Here is a 20,580-nt window from a genome sequence, read left to right as displayed (position 1 = left end):
AAAAAAAGATCCAGCTTCAAAAAACATGTAAGGATTTGACACTGATTTCCTGGTGAGATATGAATCAATATCAGTACATTCAACTGTTGTTTGACCAACACCACAAAGTCACACAGACTGTGCTATAATTAACAATTAATATATCTTCTAGTACCCAAACGTGGCTTTAACCAAAAGTATATTCACATTTGTCACACATAAACATTCTTATCAAAGTGCTGGATCCTGGAGGAGGTGCTGTTGTCTGGAGTTAGCCTCTGATTTACAGACTTCGCCTGCCCTTTTGGGTAGGAGGAGATACGAGAATGTGAGGCAGCGCCTCTGTAGATATAGTTTACCTCTCTTTTGCTGTGAAGAAAAAGACATAGCTTAATTTTTACATGCCAAAAACCATTATAATTCAACAAACAGTGGCCTGTAAAATGTGCTCATGCGTAAGTCTTACTTACTAACCTACTGGTAAAAGAACCTGCAATGGAGAAGCATAACATGGTGCCCCCGAGAATACAGAGGACAGATCCACCCCAGCCAATAAAGAGAGCAGCTCCAAGTTCATACCTAGAGACAAACAGTAAAATTTAATGATAATGTTTATGTCTTTAATCAAGCCACATTAAAAGACTCTGTAGGGCAAACATGCTCCTTACTTTTGCGCGATAAACATTGGATCAAAAAATTCTGATGTTATCCGGTGCGCATAGATGGAGCAGGATGAGAGTGAGCACAGGCCTGAGTAAAAAGGGAAATGTTAATTATCTTAAACTGCTGAATGTGCTCTTGCTCAAATGGTTCATCTATACTTACCACTAAGAATGAAATGCACACCGGCAAAACAGGCAATCCTCGCTTTGTTTTTGTCAGATCCTCCAATTTTTGTGCACTTCATTCCCACAAGGGCAAATATAGAGCCGAAAAAGCCCAGAATGACGGCGGAAATCATGAGTGCCCTGCAAGCTATGAGGTAACCTACAGGCATAAAACAAAAATCTTACTACTTAAATGCAACCACAGGAGTCTTTTTGCACTATGCTTCTTTTTTGTGGTCTGGACCACAAGGTCAATGAGCTACTGACCTCGTGGCCAACTTAACACATAAAGTAAGAAAAACAATTTGTCATGAGTAACCTTAAGTGGTTTCTGCTACTTTGTGTTAGTGTGTCTGCTTCTTTGGGTGAAAAAAATGCCATTGAAATGTAATTTCGAGGCAAACATTAGCCTGGAAGCTAACCACTGAAACTAGTCAGCCGTGAACAAAACTCCCTGAGGTTCCCAGTAAATCTTCTTTATTGTTTTCAGGTTCTGAGAACTAAGGCTAAACATTGACATATTAGACGGTAAATGAGTTGGAGACTGGCTTTAGGGTTTGAATTATTCCGATGTAGCAATAAGCTTCAACGTGAATTTTCAAAAAATGATTTAAAGATAAAAAGAGCAGAGGTTTAAGCACATTAAGGAAAATGACAAAGGATCAATAAAAACACAGAAAATTAGGTTAAAAGAGCATTTGAAAAGTCTTAAGATGCTATCATATACTATGGTATTAGGAAGCATACGAACATATATATACACACACTAACAATAAATAAACAGAAGTTGAGACCTATGGTTTAAATGAATCCAGCATACTAGTAAAATCCAAGATAAATGATAGGTGTATAATAAGAACAGCTGACCATCCAGTGCCAGCATCGAGATAAATTCTTTGCAGTTGGATACTCCTGTTGAATCAGTCACACAGGTCTTCCAAAGATTTGACCAGTAGGAAGCTGTGGTAATGACTGATCCATCATCTGAAGACACCTTCCAGTAGTCAGTCGGCAAGGTAGAAGACTCCAGTATCCACCCAGCGGTAGAGAAAAAAAAGGCAACAATCTCCTGAAACATGCTGCTCATAATGCTGAGAAGAATCCTCCACTTTACTGTGGCTGGCAGTTAAATTGATGGGACCTGAAATGGACGAATGCTTCCCTGAGACTTGTTGAAAATGTAGCTAGGCTCTTGGCACAAGTAGGTTCAATGAATAGGCTGTGATTACAGTTAATGTGTTGTGAACTGTTATATTGGGAAGGGAGGAGTTTGGCCTTAAACTTCAACAGGTGGCCAGTGGTCCTTTATAGTGTTTTCCACCCACGGTACACGTCACTGTGACTCGCAGTCCTGCTGTTGGTGACTGAGAGTCCTGAAAAGTTGAACTGCGATGATCTCACAAAAGGGTTTAAAATTAAGCTTAGCACACATCCTCAAGCACAGTTTCTAGGTAGCTGCAGGTATGTGTGTGTTTTATGCGGACTGCAGTAGACACGAGGGGCACTATTTAAATAGTTTTATTAATAAGTAAAAATATTGACGACATAGTAAATTTTTTTTTACATATTTAGAGCAGGATTGTTTGCGCAGAGTCGGGCAGGGCAGGTGTATTAGTTATTATTGATCTCTGGCTCTCTTCCACAGCATGTCTTTTGTCCTGTCTTCCTCTCTTCACCCCAGCTAGTCACGGCAGATGGCCACCCCTCCCTGAGCCTGGTTCTGCTGGAGGTTTCTTCTTGTTAAAAGGGAGTTTTTCCTTCCCACTGTTGCCCAAGTGCTTGCTCATAGCGGATGATATGATTGTTGGGTTTTTCTCTGTATGTATTATTTCAGGGTCTACCTTACAATATAAAGAACCTTGACCCACATAGCAAAATTGGTATGGCCCGGATCTGGCCCACACAATGTGCTTACACGTGGCCCACATACCGCAAAGAATAACGTCCCTTTGGTGGCCCAGATCTGGTTTACCAGAGGTGGCCCAAACATGGGCCAGCACAAGGCCAGTTGCAGACACACTGCTGGCCCTGTGCTGGCCCAGAACAGTTTCAGCTCTGGCCCCAGATGTCAGCCTAATGTGTACCTTAATCAAGCCAAGTAATAACAACATGTGCCAGAACACAACAGTGCAAAAGTAACATGACAAAACTCAATGAATGGACTGATTCTTATATAGCACTTTCCTACTCTCTCAGATTACTCAAAGTGCTCTATACAACATGCTCATTCACCCAATCACACACTTTCTCTAAACTGAGCACTTCTTAACTACTTCCATGCACATTCCCACTCTTGACATGGAGACTGGAGGATCCAGGGATCAAACCACTAACCGTCTGATTAGTATGTGACCTGCTGTACCGCCTGAGCTACAGCCACCCAGTGGTAAACGCGAGCAAACTCTCACTAGGTTTTGGATAAAGTGTACACTCACAAACCTGTCAAACCTGCATTTGAAATGTTGGTTACCACAGCAGTATAGTATTGCAACATGGCATTTGGGTCTTCGAACTAAAATAGGAAAATAGGAATATAAATAGTGCCATCATTGCCAGAACTGGCCCACATCTGGTGGACATACACCCTTCCATGATACCAGCCAGTCAGAAGTGCCAGCTTGATGCCAGATCTGGGGAAGACCTGTTTTCTATGAGCCTAGGCCACATAAACCAAACCATAAGCGGGCCAGATGTGGCATGCCATCACATAAACAGTGCCATCTGCGCCAGGCCTGGCCCATATCTGGATGACATACCACTTACCATGCCAGAAGTCAGCCCGCAGTGCCGACTTGACACCAGATCCAGGCCAGACCTGTCTGCTATGTGGGGAGGTGACTGTTGTTGTGATTTGGAGCTGTATAAATAAAATTTAATTCATTGAACAAATACAAACAAACATTTTAAAAGATACCTTATATTTTTCACCTTGCACTGGGAAGTCACGAACAGTATAGGCAACAGTTACCACCACTTCCTCATGCACTTAAAATAGCCGCATTTAGATAACTTATTAACAACATGGCATTCTCTCTGATGTCTTACCTCAGACGAATGTCCCTTGAGTCAACAGAAATGTGTTTATAGGAGATGAACAAAAGGGCGATCAGGGTGTCTTTGACAAAGGCCAACTGAATTCAGTATGTGAATTACAGCTCCACCTGGTGGCTGTACACTAGTATCTCCCACCTTCATATGGAGGGACCTTGAGTTTTTTTCCCACCCATCCTTTCTGGGATTATTTTTGTCGATATTTTGTAGAATGTGGAAAAATAAATATGAAACTGGTAATACTGATAATATGTGGCAAACAAACAAAAAAAAAAAAAGGATTAAACATAATTAATTTTGGTATGTTATAGACATAACTTAAATGCATTTTCTTTGAATTTTTTTTTGTTTCTTTCCATTGTGAGAAAGTAAAGCATTTTAGTTATTTTAGTATTTTATGCTTATTTTAGACCTATGCTGTCGTTTTCTGTCTTTCTCGCCTGTTAGTGCTTACATGTCTTGGGTTATTTCCCCTGTACCTGGACCCCAGAGACACCCAGTTTGACATTTCCTACAAAGAGGTTACACATTTACACATTTGCCACAATCGGTCTCTGAAATGCAAATTGTCAATTGAATTAACTGTTTGATTGCTTTGTATTAAGGGCCCATTTTAATGGAAATCAATCAACTGTACTTGTGGCTAAAAAAATGTTAGCAACAGAAATAACAAAAGATAGAGTTCAGAGACTGTGTTACATAATCTACTGTGACAGATACTGAATGCATGCTTCCATGAAAAAGAAAATAATAAAAAGTGCATATCTTACAAAATTCCATTAAAAAAAAATTCAAATACATTTTTGAATTTCACCTTTTAAAGAATTTTGAGGACTTTGCTGATAGATTTGCCAATAGACAAAAAGTGACACATTTGTTTCACTTAGTCACCACACATCAAGACTATTTAAAGAAGCAATTCCGCAGTATCCACACTGTACCTTACCATAAATTTATAGCTCAAAAAGATTATCAACATAATGCATGTGTTATTTAACCATAAACATAGATGTTCTGGCTGTTTGGGAAATATAAGATTTCTGATCTAACCTTCTAGCTGTAAGATAGTATGATGTGGTCTGCAGTGCAGAGATCCAATGGCATTTCCAGCACAGTTGTTCCACAGACCCTGGAGCACCCACGTTGCTGTGATGACTGAGGAAGCCCGGCTGGTGGCCCTCCATTCATTGGACACTGTGGCACCGATAGTGGCTCCTAACCCAGCCACACCACAGAGGAATGCCAAAATCTGCAAGCCTGACATTTGTTGGGTTAAGGTATGTTAGCAGTCTTTTAGTAGCCTCAAGAAAGAAGAAATAAAAATCCTTTCAGGCTAGCAAATTACACCGTGGACATGTGTTTCACTGAGATGATTAACAGACAAAACATCTTGCCTGCACATCCAGAGCTGAGGGGTGGACGCAAAGAGTAAAGGAAGTGGGCAGTTAAGCATTACATTTTGAAAGGGACTCTGAGAAAATCTCACTTAGTTTGTCCAGGTTTTCATCTAAAAATACTGTCAAGTGACACATTAACATAAAAAATAATAAAAGAGTAATCAGTAATCCTAACAAAATGAAAGTCAAAGTGACAAAGTCCAGTTCTTGTTCATCTGCTTCTGTTTAGCAACTGAATGTCTAATGATTTGCAAGCTCATTTTAACATATATGTTGTTTGTCATGTCTCCTGGTTTCACTCAAGAGAAATCTGTCAGACTTATCTAAAACAGAAAAAAGAAGAAAAAAACTGATATGTGTTCATTCCAATACTAAATCAACCTATTGACTAAAAGTTCAGGCATAAAGCCACTCCTGCCAAGTCATGTTGACATAAGAGTCAGATTAAAGCTTCCCTCTGGAAATGAGATGAGCCAATAATAACAACAGTCAGCCCTAAACTGTGCCCAGTGTTGCCCTTTTATCAGCTGTTACAAGTCCCACCTTCATTGCATGAGCAGTGTAAATGACTACTGAAACTATCTGATAGAAGTATGATACCTACTATAATTAAAATGCATATTATCAACAAATGCTCTTAAAAAATATAAAATTAAAAAAATAATCTATGTTTACTGCATGTTTCAGCTGCTAAAGTTGGAGCAGGTTTTGCTTACTTTATATGCAGTTAGAAATTTTAGTCTAGTTGAGGCCGGTCGTTTCCAAATGATTACCAGATAAATGAGAGGGGCTGGAAAAAAACACAAAGGCCTGGCACTTTCCCTGCTTAATTTTTGCTCTTGTACTGAATTGAGATAATTTGATAAATAGTTTAGATAAAAACTCGAATGGACTGGCACCTATTAGAGCACTTTTCTAGTTAATTTGAATACTCAAAGTGCTTTGTAGCTACAAGTGCTTTGTAGCTTCATCTGCATAGGCACCTTTTTCTGTGCCTAAGTGCTTTGAACCTAACATTCCCACACTCTGATGGATGCATCAGAAACAACTCATGGTTCACTACCCTGCCAGAGGACATTATTTAGATGCCAAAGAACACTCAAGGAGCATTCAAGCCACCGACCTTCTGATAAGTTAACATCTTAAGCCACAGTGACCATGAGACTTCTGAATTGGACACTGGTCACTTCTTAGATTCTGTATTTTGTAGCTTGTCACATGTCAAAAATGTGTAATGTGCATTTTAGAAAACTTATCTTAGAAACGATTGAAAGATATATTATTCCAACCTATTATGTGAAAACAGAACAGAGGTTCACAACAGAATTGTGAATCTAAAAAGTTGCTTCAGCTGTTGAATAACTGTAAGTATGTTTTGTGTACTCGATTACTTAAAAAAATGTATTAAAGTTGACGTACAATACTCAAATAAACGTGTACTACTTAGTTATTCCTCCCAGTGTTTTCCGTTATTGACCATTTAATTGAATGCACTGTAGATTCATAAAGAAGAGTCATCATGTACAATGGGTGCATGATCTCTGAACTACTGAGCGATACATTATACTATTTACTACAAGGTACAACATGACACCATCCCCTCTTGGGATCTGTAACAGACAGCAAAGAAAAATGTTTCTCATATGAAGCAGAGGGAGCCTTGTAATGGACTCTTGTATCAGCCAATCTGCATACAGTGGGCGGGCCACGCATCGTCCGCGCTCATCACAGCCAAACCGGCTGACAGCCACCTGGGATAATCCCGTGCTGGACGTCGGTAGGTGTAGTATTGACAGTAGTCGGAGTCTACCCCAGCTGCTCAGCTGCTCAGTCAGTGTTTCCACTTCTCATTGTTTATCGACAACCCCTCTGCCACACAGCAGGCAGAGACTGTCTCCAGGTTGCTTTTTCTGTTTGGGTCATGGAACCTCCGCGGAAGGAGGCGAAAGATAATCCTTCGGCTTCAGCTAATCTTCTCTCCAAGATTTTCTTCTGGTAAGAAAACCGGCCTCACGCTGACAGCTTTCTGTGACATTAACCGAGTGAAGAGCTCTCCTGTCTGACAGTTTGTGACCACCCAATGAGGCCTGTCCATGGTTATTCAAGGTCCATCCCTTGAATAAACCACACGGTTACCGAGTGAAGTTTGTTACGTGGTGTTGAAAATAAGAGTTGTTCTAGAGTAAAGTGCCGTAAAGTTGAAATATCAGTGATGCAATGACAAGTAATGTGTAATAATGGAGAATTAGCATCAGTTTTTTAATTAACCCATTTTATTTACATTATATGTACTATATACATGCAGCTATTTAAACTAGGACAATATGTGTGTATTAAAAAGCATAAATGTGGTGTGATTAAAAAAAAAGTACTGTATTTACTTATGACTTTAAAATGTAAACAAAATAAAACAAAATTATGCCTAAAAAAGTTGCTTCTGTTTACTTTTCCTTTAGTTGGCTAAATCCCTTGTTCAGAATTGGATACAGAAGGAAGCTGCAAGAGGATGACATGTACAAAGTTCTCCCGGAGGATGCATCTGATCGACTTGGAGAGGAACTACAGAGGTGGTTTAAATTTATTATGTCTGATTGTACTCAAGGTTTTTGTTTGGTGCTTCTTATAGAATCAGTCTACCAGTTTTCCCTCATTGTAATAAAGGCACCCTTTTTTAACAGTGATTCCACTGAAAGTCAAGCTATACAAAGTACTAACTGAACAGTCTCACGTGCTAATAAATTCAAACACTGATTCAGACAACGGTTCCGACTTTTCAGCAACTCCCGCCTTCATATCAGGTCGAGTATTACAGCACAGAACCAGGGTCATGAACAGAACTCACATTCACATTTGCCATCATTTTTGCTTTATTCTCCGGTACTGTATCCTGTGACATTTTATTAGATAGCACAAAAGGCCGTTCTATCATGCTTGTCCTCTCTGAGCAACTCTTCATGGAGTGGGTTTTACAAACACTGCCGTTCCAGCTTTTGTGGCCTGCCAGTGTCAACTAGGCCCTTGTGACCTCTTTACCTTGACTGACCCACTTCCCTGCTGGTGTTCACTTCCATTTCAGAGCTTTTGAAGAGGACAGACACAAACCACCTTTGGGCCTTTCTTGCTGCCAGCATCAGTGATTGTGGAAATGGCAGTGAAAATGTCAGCTTAAAACTGTAGAAACATCCAGCTTATGGTAACACTCACTACAATTTTTTTTCTGCGCAAATGTCAGCATTTGGCATTCAGGACCTTGTTCACTTCCAGTACTCTGAACTACTATATATTGAAGCTAGAGCTGCACACTCCTGGGAAGTACCAGTTGGATTGAAATGACTCCCTTCTCCACTGCTAAAACCCCTGTGTGTGTGGAGAGGCTGCCCCCTTTGACGAAGTTTGGCATCAAAAGTGTGCCCTGGAGATGGGCCCATCTATATTTAGATGGTAGTTCTGAGGGCATAAAAGTTATGGTTGACAGCACTCTTTTGTACGCCGCAGATGTTTAAGCGTTAGTGTGATACATGAGCAGGTGTTCCTCAGAAGACCGAGAATGTCAATACAGGATCAGACTGTGTTTGAAAAACAGTCTGCAAACAGTGTTTTATAAAGTTGCAGTGCAGAAATCAATCTGTAAATCTGAGAGTTAAGCGGTGCAGAATCCATAAGCACTGGTCTGCAGAGATGAGGAATAAAGGGATATGGTTAAATATTCTTGACAGAGGGTATGTCTGCTGTTGCCCAAAACAAATGCACTGACCTAAACGTTTTACCTTGCATTCAGGGGATCTGGGATTTTCCTGGCTTGGTTTACTTACCTGCAGAGGGAAGGGTAAATTAGTGCAAAGTTAATCTAAGTGACCGTCTTAGGCAATCCTGATGGGAATGGTCTTTTCCACAATGAGTATCCATAGTGCTCAAAGGATCAGTGAATAATTTGATGAGTATAAAAACCATTCAGAGTCAACAGATCTCAACTCAATTAAACTTATTTTAAAATGTGAAACTTTCTCTTTAGCATGTATTTTAGAAGAATGATGTTTCATCCCTTCATTAGCATCTTACAAACATCTAATAATGTCAAGGCTTTTCTGAAGACAGTGATTTTTACAATCAAGTATTTGGCTAAAGAGCAGCATGGGTAAGGAGCTTGGTCTCATGTGGGAGATGGAGAAGTAGTGCTATCTATATATAGGTGGGCTCACCTCCAAGCACAATGTCAACCTTAATGCCAAACACTCTCACAGGGGGCAGTCCCTCCCATAAATCGGTGATGTCCAATTAAAGAGGTGCCAGGAAGTGGCAGGGACCTTCATGAATCTCTGGTTGGCTTTTACGCAGCTGGGTATTCTGCTATTGGAAAAGAGTGCACCTTTGTCTGGTGCATATGGCATTTTAGAGTACTAGCAGAAAGTTGAGTGGTGAATTCTTCTCTTTACTACAAACGCCGATGTGGCATTGATGTCAAGGAGGGCCTGATGACTGGCCTGGAATTAAGCATTGAGAGCAAAGTCTTAGTATGTAACAATAAGGGGTGTTACAGTAACCACTCTAATAGAAGAACAGAGTAAGAATGACCAGATGGTTTTTGTCTAGCTTCTTGACAAAATTTGAAATTAAAGTAAACATGAGCAGGGAAGTGGGCCAGACAAGGTAAGGAGGTCATAAGAACCTTATTGGCAGGTCACCAAGGCTACATTCACATTGGTTGTGAAATAGTGAATTGTTGAACTCTGTTGGAATTGTTTGGAGAGGATAAGAATAACTGAACAGTTTTTTGTGCAATGTTAAATACATTTTGAGAGGGCCGAGGTTGATGGTGGATAAAGCCGCAGCTGGATTCACGAACCTGCTCCTGCTTTTTACCTTTGTTTATGTCTCAGGTTGATATGACAGGATGTGAGCGTGTAAAATCCAGACAGCTATGCAGTGTGTATGCCACATACTGTTCACATTGTGTAGCATTGTATTTATTGTTAATATTATGTATCAGCAGTAGTGATAATAGCGATAATAGTGATCCATACCTGGTTAGTTAGTATGAGCAATATAAATTAACAATTATAATCCTTCACTCTTCTCTTAAAATACACTAAGTAGAAATTGATTTTGCTTCTTTCCTGGGGAATCACCAGCAGTGTATTGCTTTATTACTGGCTTTGAAAATCTTCCTATCAGGAGTATTAATTGGTTTTCTTTCTATTTTCCGACACATTTCAAAGGTACTGGAATCAAGAAATTCAACAGGCCGCAAACGATTTACGGTCGCCTAAACTTACCAAGGCCCTCATTGAGTGCTATTGGAAATCATACTTGCTCATTGGATCGTACATCTTTATAGAGGTATATCAAAGTAACAATGAAAGTGCACAGCAAGAAGTGAGAAGCTTTAAAATGTAAAATACACTGACATTTCTGTTTTACATTCCCTTTGCTATCAGGAAGTCATCAAAGTCATTCAGCCAGTGCTACTTGGAAAGCTGATCGAGTACTTTGAGAGCTACGACCCAGCTAACTCACCTGCGGTCTCTGAGGCGTACATCTACGCTGCAGGCATCTCACTCTCAACCATCAGTCTGACTGTCCTTCACCATCTCTATTTCTACCACGTTCAACGAGCTGGGATGAAGATTCGCGTGGCCGTGTGCCATATGATCTATCGAAAGGCGAGTCATTATGATATGCCCGCAAATAAATGCCATCCTCTGAATTCTGCCGTGGTAAATTGAACTTACACCTTTGTTCCGCAAAGGCTCTGTGTCTTAACAGCTCAGCACTGGCCAAAACAACTACAGGACAGATTGTGAACCTCTTATCCAATGATGTCAACAAGTTTGACGAGGTGAATGAAAATATCTGCACTCAGCTTCCAGTTTAAATGCTACCTTCCTGAAAGCTATATTGCTAAATTTTGCTTGGAACTGTTTTATACATATATTGATTGATTGATTTATTTTGATTATTTTGAAGTCTCTGCTGTGTGGTGCTGCTGAACTATACTGTAATATACTGACAGGTGTTTCTATTATTTTGTCCATTGTATTTATTTGAGTGTTGGTGTTAAAAGAGAAACACGAAGTTATAGCCTTACGTAGGTTTTTCTGCAGGGATTTATTATCTTGTATCTTTGAGTTAATGTTTTTCTTTTGACTTGCATTATAGATGACCTTACTCTCTTTGCCTTTGCAATATTTCTGCTTATGCTTTTCTTACAGGTCACATTATACTTGCACTTTCTGTGGATTGGTCCCCTGCAAGCAGTGTCTGTGATAATATTGTTGTTGTATGCGATCGGCCCGTCGTGTCTCGCGGGAATGGCTGTCTTCTTCTTTATGATGCCAGTACAGACCATGTTTGGACGTTTGTTCTCAAGACTGAGGTTTGAAGTCTTTTGCCAGATTCATTAAACATGCCATACATGTGCTGTTTTTCCTCCACGTGTTGTGTTGCATTGATTCCATAGTTTCAGTTTTTCTCTTAGGGCTGAAACAGCAGTCTTAACAGATGAGAGAATTCGCACAATGAGTGAAGTCATTTCTGGGATCCGAGTTATAAAGATGTACGGGTGGGAGAAGCCTTTTGGTGCGCTGGTGGATGAGGTCAGAAGGTACAGTTGATCTAACAATATACATATTCAGCCTCCAAATGTCTACCTGTAGAGGTTCAAGTGTGATATTGTAAAGTTATTTTTTAATATGAATATTAGAGTGAGTTAGAAGGAAGATTACTGTAAAGTGCAATAAAATAAAAACTGTGCCAAACACTGCCATCCTATTTTGTTTTCCACAGAATGGAAATCTCTAAGATCATGAAAAGCTCTTACCTGCGTGGCCTGAACATGGCGTCTTTCTTTGCAGCCAGCAAGGTCATCATCTTTGTCACCATCTGCGTTTATGTACTAACAGGGAACAAGTTGTCTGCCAGCAGAGTGTTCATGGCAGTTTCCCTCTACGGGGCAGTGCGACTCACCATCACGCTTTTTTTCCCCTGTGCCATAGAGAAGGTCTCTGAGTCTCTCATCAGCATAGAAAGGATTAAAGTAAATATATTACAGTTAGAGGCTATATATTTTCCAGTAGTGTGTTCTGATTACTTTGTATAAAAACTAAAACAAATAATCTACTATTCTTGTAAGCAATTTCTTCTGCTGGATGAAGTTGCTCCTCAGCATCTTGGCCTTCCTGTGGCAGAGAAGAAGGACTGCATGGTGAAAATTCAGGACTTAATATGCTACTGGAATAAGGTAGGAAACATTTTGGGAAATGCGTCTTTCCCTCTCATCCTAAATATGTATCGCATGCAATCTTTTGAGCCCTCGAAGCATAGCTAGTATTATACACTATGCTACACCAGCTGCGATGCTTGTGAGACAAATTTGTGGTTTTGAGCTATGCATAGTAGGTGAACCAAGAATTAAATTAATTGTTGTGTATTTACTACACACACCGATGTTCAAACTGGCTTACTTTTTCTTACAGACTCTTGAAACTCCAACCTTGCAGAACGTGTCTTTCGCAGTGAGATCAGAGCAGCTCCTGGCAGTAATTGGACCTGTTGGAGCTGGAAAGGTCAGGTCTGTTGTCAAGTCTCAGATTTAGTGAAGCACACACATGACCATGAGCCTGACATGGGTTAGGTAACTCTAAATACTTCTTACTGAAAATCTGTTGTGTTTACCACCAATTTCACAGCAGAAACCCTGCCTCTTAAGTTTCCTTATTAGTATATGATGCTTGTTTAATACATACATACTAAAATGTCCTCCCTAATTGGGAAACAGTTTTTGTAGGTTTGCTAGGCCTCTCGACTCCAGTTCCATGCTGAGTTCTCTGAGCAAGAAAGCGATTTTAAAGGTATTTCCCAAAATGTAAATATTGCAGTTTAAACCTAATTTTTTGTTTGTGCATTTCAGTCCTCGCTCCTCAGTGCCATACTGGGAGAACTGAGCCAGGAAAGTGGTGTCATCAAAGTCAAAGGAGAGCTTACATACACTTCTCAGCAACCCTGGATTTTACCTGGTACAATTCGAAGCAACATCCTTTTTGGCAAGGAGCTCAACCTCAAGAAGTATGATAGAGTACTGAGAGCCTGTGCCCTAAAGAGAGTGAGAATCACCTTGAAGCATGCTTGTCAATAATACAGTCTTGTAGCAAAGTTAGAGCTATTTTGGCTTTCAGTACTCTGGTGCAAATGGGAATGTTGGGAAAAGTTGCTTTTGTACCCTGATCAGGACATGGACCTGCTGCCAGGTGGTGACCTGGCGATTGTCGGGGACAGAGGGGCCAATCTCAGCGGAGGACAGAAGGCAAGGGTCAGCTTAGCAAGGTGTGCTGGACAACAATACAGAAAAATGCCGGCTTATTTGGTAACAGTGACAGAGATAAAGTCTGTGTGTGCGTCTTTTTAGAGCAGTGTACCAGGATGCAGATATCTATTTGCTTGATGACCCTCTCAGTGCTGTGGATGCTGAGGTGGGCCGGCACCTCTTTGAGGAGTAAGTCCTGTTGCCAGCATCTTACTGTTGTTTGTGAAAAGAAGTTGGCAGTTTTTCATGTTATTTCTTCTCTGCAGGTGTATTTGTGGACTTCTGAGGAAGAAGCCTCGTATCCTGGTTACTCATCAGCTACAGTATCTGAAGGCTGCCGATCAGATCGTCGTCTTAAAGGAGGTGTGAGCTTGAGTTTTGATTTAAAATACAAAATATCAGCAACTTTATTAGGTACACTTATGTAACTTCTCATGAATGCAAACGTCTAATCATCCAGTCACATGGCAGGGTGTCAGTGCATTTAGGGCCAGGGCCAGTAAACAGGGAAAAATTGCATTTGTGTTTAGTTTTTTGGGTGATTTATAAAAGTTGGGCTGTTTTCTAACCACAGGGGGAATAAGTTCATGTCAGTATCAAGCACAAAAAGTATGACAGGCTTTTTTGGTGTTAAATATCAGCGCGATTAGGTGTAAATTGTGTGTTGCAAATTTTAGCCAATCAGTTTACACACTTGATTTAATAACTCTCCTCTATATATTTAGCAAAGGAACTTCCAGGAGAACATGTGCAACAGAGTCAGTGGCAAAAATCTCTGAGTTCGATTGGAAAAACGTTTCATAATCTGAAAAGGGATGAACTGAACTAATAATATGATAACCAGTACATCCGCCGTTCAAGGAGTTTTAATCACAGTTTGTATTATTAGACATAGATTTTGGCCACTGCTAAAAGTTTGTTATTTTGTATGATGTATTGTATTTAAAAGCTCGCTAACACTTCAACAGTTCTATACCCCAAATTATTATGTTTTAAAACAAAGAAAAAATAAAATCAACCTAAAAAAATGAACTTCTGCTCCTTTTTTTGTACTTAATATCTCCATTTAAAGATGAAATTTATGAATTCCTGCCATCTAATTAGTATGCATGGCCATGTTCAATGTAATATTATATTGATTAGCATTAAACTAGCATTAAAGCTAGGCAAAAGGCACAATGTACTTTTCTACTTTAACAGGAGTGTTTCGTAATAGTTTGGTTTTTTGCAACACTGTTGCCCTTTTGCAATACATTTTTTGACTTTGAGGAAAATAAGTTAAAAATAAGTTAAAATGCCAAAAAAAAAAAAAAAAAAAGAAGCCAAAACTGTTAATTTCTTTGTCTACGAGTTTGTTATTGGTAATATTAGCAGTAGTACATTTTCTTGAGCCTACATTTTATGTTGCCTACAGAATCTTTATGACAATATAAATCAGCTATGCCGTTATTAACTGCATTTCTTTTCTCTCTGTCAGGGCCAGATGGTGGCCCGAGGGACCTACAGTGAGTTGCAGGGCTCTGGACTAGATTTCACCTCTCTGCTCAAGGAGGATAAGGACCAGGACGAGCAGAGGCAGAACACCACTCCTCTCTCAGGCCCCGTCTCCGGCCTCCCCCACGCACTCTCTGACAACTCATCTATGTCTTCCCTTTCTTCCTCTCGTTACTCTTTGATTGAGGGAACAGAGCCACTTGCAATGGTAGGTGTATGTAAAGCACTAGATTTTAATTGGAAAAAGGTTTTTAACCAGGCATGTATAAAACTCCTCATGTGCCTGCCTGCTGTGCATCCTTTAAGCCACTAGAGTGCAGGAGAAGCTAACTTTTCCTGCTTACCGTTCACTACAGCCTGCTTTGAAGTGTTGCTAGATGACTGGAATTGACACTAGTGTCTATTTCTAGGTAGTGCAACCAACAAAGGAGGAAAGCCGCTTTGAAGGCAACGTCGGCCTCCATATGTATGTGAAATATTTCATGGCAGGTGCTAACTTCCTGGTCCTCTTGGTCCTCATTTTATTGAATGCCCTTGCACATGTGAGTTTACTTTTTACTTTCTATCATTATTGCAAAAATACAAAGGATTATTAATTTTTAACATAAGATTATTTGTAGTGACATTAGCAGTTTTGTTGTTTTCTTAATGTTTGACCTAAAAACATCTATGTTTTGTTTTGTTTTTTTAGCTTACATTTGTTCTGCAGGACTGGTGGCTTGCGTGCTGGTGAGGATTTGTTTTTTTGCAAAAATAAATACATTAAGTAATTAAAAAAAAATCAAATAATGGGATTCATAAGTGAACTGGGCGCATTTACCAGGACTGAAAATGGTTTAATAGAACATAAGTGAACAAAACTGTCTTTCTTGACTTTATCTGTCACTTGTTGAAACTGACCTTGTGCTTCGAGATGGGAGGAATGTGTGTTGTGTAGTGCCTTCACGTTGCAGCTTTATTCCTTTGTTGTGTTTATTTGTCCTTGTGGATTTTTGTTTCTTTTGTGACTTGACTCGACAGGGCCTCTGAACAGAAGCACATCAGTGTGACCGAGCACCTCAATGGCAGCTTCCCTCGGCAGCTGGACCTTGACCTGTACCTAGGTGTTTACGCAGGTGAAGCTCACTGAGCGCATATTGCTTTTTGTGTACTCCTGAATCTCTGAATACCGCAGCCATTCAATGAACAGATCCACAGTTCTTTGGCTGTAGCCCAAGGCCTTCAAGGCCCAGTGTATGTGTACATGGGCCTCAGCTGTACAGCGAGATAGCAGTGCCTTTCTTGTTCTCTGCCGTTGGATTGCTCCGATTGCCTCCTTGTGACTCTCAGCCTCTTCACTCGCTCAGGCTTTGTGCTCACAGTGGTAAATCAGCATTCAAGCAAATGAAAAAAAAAAAAACACAAATGAAGAGGAAAAAAATGTGTTTTTGTGCGTACAGTATGCTCAACAATGTCACTTGAAATGCATAGCTAATCACAGAACAAGCACAAGGATAAGACTATGCTGTGCTGATGTTAGTTTTTGTATTTTTGTCAGGTTTAACAGCCACTTCAGTTGTGTTTGGCTTCGTACGCAGTCTGATCTTCTTCAATGTCCTGGTGAGCTCGGCCCAGACCCTTCACAACAACATGTTTAACGCCATCCTCCGGACGCCAATACGTTTTTTTGACATCAACCCAATTGGTAAGTGGCTCACCAGCCTTTCGCGTTCACATTTTAATGACATAGCCTTTTTTATAGCATGGTCAGTGATATGAGATGTTTATATCCAGAAGGACCTGCATCCAGTCGTTGCTGGAACATCTGGCCACTAGAGAGCAGACTGCTCCTTACTTTGTCATGTTTTCATCCACTTAAAAACATTCAAATACTTTTCTTTATCCTCTATAATTTGTCATGGCTATCAGGTTTCTTATGATGTAATCATTTATACATTCATGTTTTGTTTTTTATTTTTAATTAATATTTTAATCTGCTTAATTAAGATGTTTTTCCCATGTTAGGTTTTTAAACAGTCATGTTTTATTTAATGTGAATAAACAATATAAACAACTCATAAATATTTATCTAAGATGTATAATAATAATAAAGAAGTTTAAAATGAAATGCTTGTAAAAGTCACTGCTGGCAGGTAAAGACTGTGCAAGCAAGATGTTAATTGTGTCAAAACGGTGGTGATATGACTTCATTTTTTAGCCATAATGTACTTAGAACCAGCAAAGAAACTGCTATCTATTTCATTGTGAGCCTGAACAAAAACAGCAAACAATCAGATTGAATATATGGTGTTTGCAGTAGATCTTGGACGGTGTTGCGTGTGGATTATAAAGAAGTGTAAATAGAGACATATTTGCTTTGTGCGCTGTATCAGAAATGTTGATTATTTCATTAGCTTTGTAGGCTGGAGCTGCTGGGTCACTAAAGCTGGCAGATGGACGTCATTTTAAAAGTGAGCAAACACTCCAAACGTGTCTGACTTTACTCAGGGAGGGAAGCAGTTCTTTTTTCTTTATTTTTTTTAAATAGGCGTCAATGAATGTGAGTGGATAATTCAAGATTTGCTTAAATTAGCTTTTTTTCCCCTCTTCTCCATAATTTATCTCCATAATATTAGTGCATTAATTAAAGACCTGTTTTAATTAGGTGAAGTAATGTCACTACAATCTGTCATTCATATCCAAAGTCAACTGTCAAGTGGCCCACTTTGATAACTTTAATTTTTCTGGAGCATTGTTCACCCGTCAGTAGATAATTACTCTGCCTAATCTCCTCATAGTGACATGCGTGTACAACACAATCAGCTTGGGTGGGAATTCTCAACAAGAAGGGGAACTTGTATCTGTATAATGAGTCATAATAAGCTGGTAACACAAGTCTAAATATGATTTGAGGGTGTTCAGGAGCTTGTGGTTTCTGCTAGCATTAGAAGTGGGTGTAGCGACAAAGCTTTTCTTTGCAAAGCTGTGTTTGGAGCAAACACCGCGTGTCTTAATCTTTGACTTTTGTTTTTACTGCCGCCGTTGTGTTATGCATTGGACTACCTGGCAGCTTATCTGGGTGTGCCTTGCTCGGTAATCTATGCACAGGAGGAGAACAAACACTTTGAATAATGTAATAATCTGTTTAATAGCGCAGCAAAGGAGAGGCTTAACAGACACTGCTATCTGATCGCTGTTGTGCTGCTATCAGTAACCATTGTGTGACCAGTCCAGTCATTACAGCTCGGTTGCTAGTCTGGCAAACAACACTATGTTTGACTGGATTTACACACACACACACACACACACACACACACACACACACACACACACACACACACACACACACACACACACACACACACACACAACTATCCCAGAGTCTGCGTTTCCTTTTTCCTCCATTCAGTCAGCAATAAATTAAGAAAATATATATCAGTATTTTTATTTGCACTGTGTAAATAAATTCAACGTACTTATATTTTACCCCCCCCCCCCCCCTTCTTTTGTTATGTATTTTTAATTAATTTATTACCTCAAGTAAAAAAGCATCATGACAAAAGCAGCTGTTGTCAGCTCCTCTTCTTCCCTTCCTAATGTTTTCTTTCTGTCTAAACACTTTTGTTCTTTAAAAAAAAAACACCCTGCCACTTCCATCACAGCGTTTACATTCACTACTGTCTTGTCGTAAGTGTGAGTGATTTGTAACTGTGTGCACATGTGTTGTTAAGGATTTGACAGCTGTTTACATGTGTAAGTGATAGGTGCGCTGCTGCTGCTGCTGCTGCTGCTGCTGCTGCTGAACAGGCCCGGTGTTTGATAGCCGTCCTCAGAGTTAAAGGTTACCATTTCAAGCGTCGCTGCACAAAGGTCTTATTTGTTATTCTGTGAATGTGGTTTATAACAATGGAGTACAGCTGTGGTGAATTATGATTGACGGAGAGGTATTGTGGCTCTTCTGTATCTGCCACTGAATACCACTGCGCCATTTAAATCTGTGACTGTGTTATCTTTTGTGCTGCACAGACATAGTTGATTTCCAAGTTGGTGCTTTCAGTGATTAAAACTCTTTTTCGCGTTGTGACAGTACTCTTTGATAATTTTAGAGATGACAGAAACCACAAGCAGCTTTTTCCTCCGTTTTATTATTTTAAATGGCTTTAAATATTCATGTTGCCCCGTTTGAGTAATGTGTACAGTCTTATTGCAGCTGTTCATCCAAAGGTGATCCATTTAGAGCAGCACAGACAGCGGTGGATGTGTTGAGCTGATGTTGATCCCTGTAATTTAGTGTCATTGAGTGGGCTAATCCCCTCAGAGACTGCAGGCCAGGGCTTCAGCTCATCAGCACAGTCGAGGAGTGGAGTTTCAGTCAACACATGCACAGACACACATCCACAGCCCTGTCTCCCATCAGCATAGTGGGCCATCTCAGAGCTGGGTGTTGCTGTTGACGCAGTGAACATTAGATCTTCTGTAGTCACTGATGTGAGATTCTAATTGTGTCCACAGAGGCAATGTTTTTAATGTCTGTATTTCAGGTCTGGGATGCAAGAGTGTTAGGAGTGAAGTGAAGGAAGTACTGCAGAGAGGATGATGATATCGAAGTGTGTAAATTGAATGTGGAGATGGAGCCGTGTGTGTGTGTGCAGTATGGCTGATAGGGCTCCCCCTCGCTCTGCACTTCCACTATTTAATTGCATGAAAGGGAAGGAGAGGAGATTGCAGGAGCCTGGCGGTGTGAGCGAAGAGAATGGATTTAGAATGTATTAGTATTGGCAGCAAGGCGCCGGCGGTGGGAGGCTGCCCCAGGCCTCCGGGCCCTTCATGGAAGTGCAGGTGAGCCGTGCCACCTCCAGCCTTGGCAGCCCCCTCCCTAGTATTTCTTCATTATCACACTTGTCTCACTGAAGGGCCCCTCCAACTGCACTGGGGCCCACACATGGAGCGGCTCTGAGTCGTCTCCTTATCTTGATGTTTACAGGGAACAGCGATTTGCCACACGCCCCGCTCTAGCCGGACCCCACTGTTCCACTTCTTTAAGTGTGATTGGGGGCCCTTCTCACCTAATATCTCCACCTAAGAGGCCACCTTAGTTGGGAGGGTTTGATATTTCCTGAGCCTGAAAAGTGGTGCAAATCACCCCTGGAGTCTTAAAGCATGAGAAATTGTTTGATACTAATGCTGCTGATATCCTGAAACGTCTATACCCCTCTGCACACAATAGGTGATATTGTTGACAACCACCCAGAGTGATTGAAGCCATTGTCCCACACCGATCTTACCTCATAGGCATTTCCATGCAGTGAATGTCTTTGTGTAACTGCATCACTGTAATGTATCCCCTCTATAGTCTGTGCAGGATGGAGAAGGCTCTTTACTTCATCCCCTCTGAAACTCTGTGTTAACTGAGCCGCTTGTCAAACAGCTGATAGCTGACTGATGTTCTCTGCTCTAGCACCCTCTAACCATTGTATGATGTAACCCAGAGAAACCTATCCTTTTCTTATTGGCATTGTTTGTCAGATATGCATGAATTTGGGTCATCTATGGC

The 20,580-nt window shown here is 40.4% G+C and overlaps 2 protein-coding genes across 3 annotated transcripts in view; one reads left to right on the top strand and one right to left on the bottom strand.

The window, feature by feature from the left end:
* Positions 1-191: 191 nt before the first annotated feature.
* On the bottom strand, positions 192-5,121 carry LOC146616166 (claudin-10-like). Of its 2 annotated transcripts, none has more exons than XM_085374970.1 (5): positions 4,908-5,121; positions 805-966; positions 648-729; positions 454-558; positions 192-348 (listed from the first exon to the last, which is right to left on the bottom strand). In XM_085374970.1, the coding sequence occupies exons 1-5, from the start codon at positions 5,119-5,121 to the stop codon at positions 192-194; spliced, it is 720 nt and encodes a 239-aa protein (XP_085231096.1). The 2 variants fall into 2 exon arrangements, with proteins under 2 accessions (XP_085231096.1, XP_085231095.1); XM_085374969.1 differs by lacking the exon at positions 4,908-5,121 and adding an exon at positions 1,674-1,893.
* Positions 5,122-7,023: 1,902 nt separating this feature from the next.
* The window catches only part of LOC146616165 (ATP-binding cassette sub-family C member 4-like), a 37,111-nt gene continuing 23,554 nt past the window's right edge, over positions 7,024-20,580 (top strand). The window contains exons 1-19 of the mRNA XM_085373843.1: positions 7,024-7,249; positions 7,711-7,821; positions 10,471-10,591; positions 10,690-10,914; positions 11,001-11,090; positions 11,464-11,627; positions 11,730-11,855; positions 12,038-12,287; positions 12,384-12,491; positions 12,727-12,816; positions 13,161-13,352; positions 13,479-13,573; positions 13,656-13,742; positions 13,820-13,916; positions 15,031-15,259; positions 15,462-15,589; positions 15,739-15,776; positions 16,068-16,162; positions 16,585-16,731. Coding sequence (XP_085229969.1) covers positions 7,176-7,249; positions 7,711-7,821; positions 10,471-10,591; positions 10,690-10,914; positions 11,001-11,090; positions 11,464-11,627; positions 11,730-11,855; positions 12,038-12,287; positions 12,384-12,491; positions 12,727-12,816; positions 13,161-13,352; positions 13,479-13,573; positions 13,656-13,742; positions 13,820-13,916; positions 15,031-15,259; positions 15,462-15,589; positions 15,739-15,776; positions 16,068-16,162; positions 16,585-16,731 — 2,467 coding nt within the window. The 5' untranslated portion in view covers positions 7,024-7,175. The remainder of the gene's footprint in view (positions 7,250-7,710; positions 7,822-10,470; positions 10,592-10,689; positions 10,915-11,000; positions 11,091-11,463; positions 11,628-11,729; positions 11,856-12,037; positions 12,288-12,383; positions 12,492-12,726; positions 12,817-13,160; positions 13,353-13,478; positions 13,574-13,655; positions 13,743-13,819; positions 13,917-15,030; positions 15,260-15,461; positions 15,590-15,738; positions 15,777-16,067; positions 16,163-16,584; positions 16,732-20,580) is intronic.

The sequence above is a fragment of the Diplotaxodon limnothrissa genome, linkage group LG16 (genome assembly GCF_057381915.1).
Source record: "Diplotaxodon limnothrissa isolate DT_005_m linkage group LG16, D_limnothrissa_male_GT1.1, whole genome shotgun sequence".
NCBI classification, from domain to species: Eukaryota; Metazoa; Chordata; class Actinopteri; order Cichliformes; family Cichlidae; genus Diplotaxodon; species Diplotaxodon limnothrissa.
This window is presented reverse-complemented; position numbering and strand designations above follow the sequence as displayed.

Coding starts and splice junctions, on each gene's coding strand:
- LOC146616166 (XM_085374969.1), bottom strand. CDS start 1,893: ATGAGCAGCATGTTTCAGGAGATTGTTGCCTTTTTTTTCTCTACCGCT. Junction 730..804: donor TGTGCATTTCATTCTTAGTG/GTAAGTATAGAT, acceptor CTTTTTACTCAG/GCCTGTGCTCACTCTCATCC. Junction 559..647: donor CCAATGTTTATCGCGCAAAA/GTAAGGAGCATG, acceptor GTTTGTCTCTAG/GTATGAACTTGGAGCTGCTC.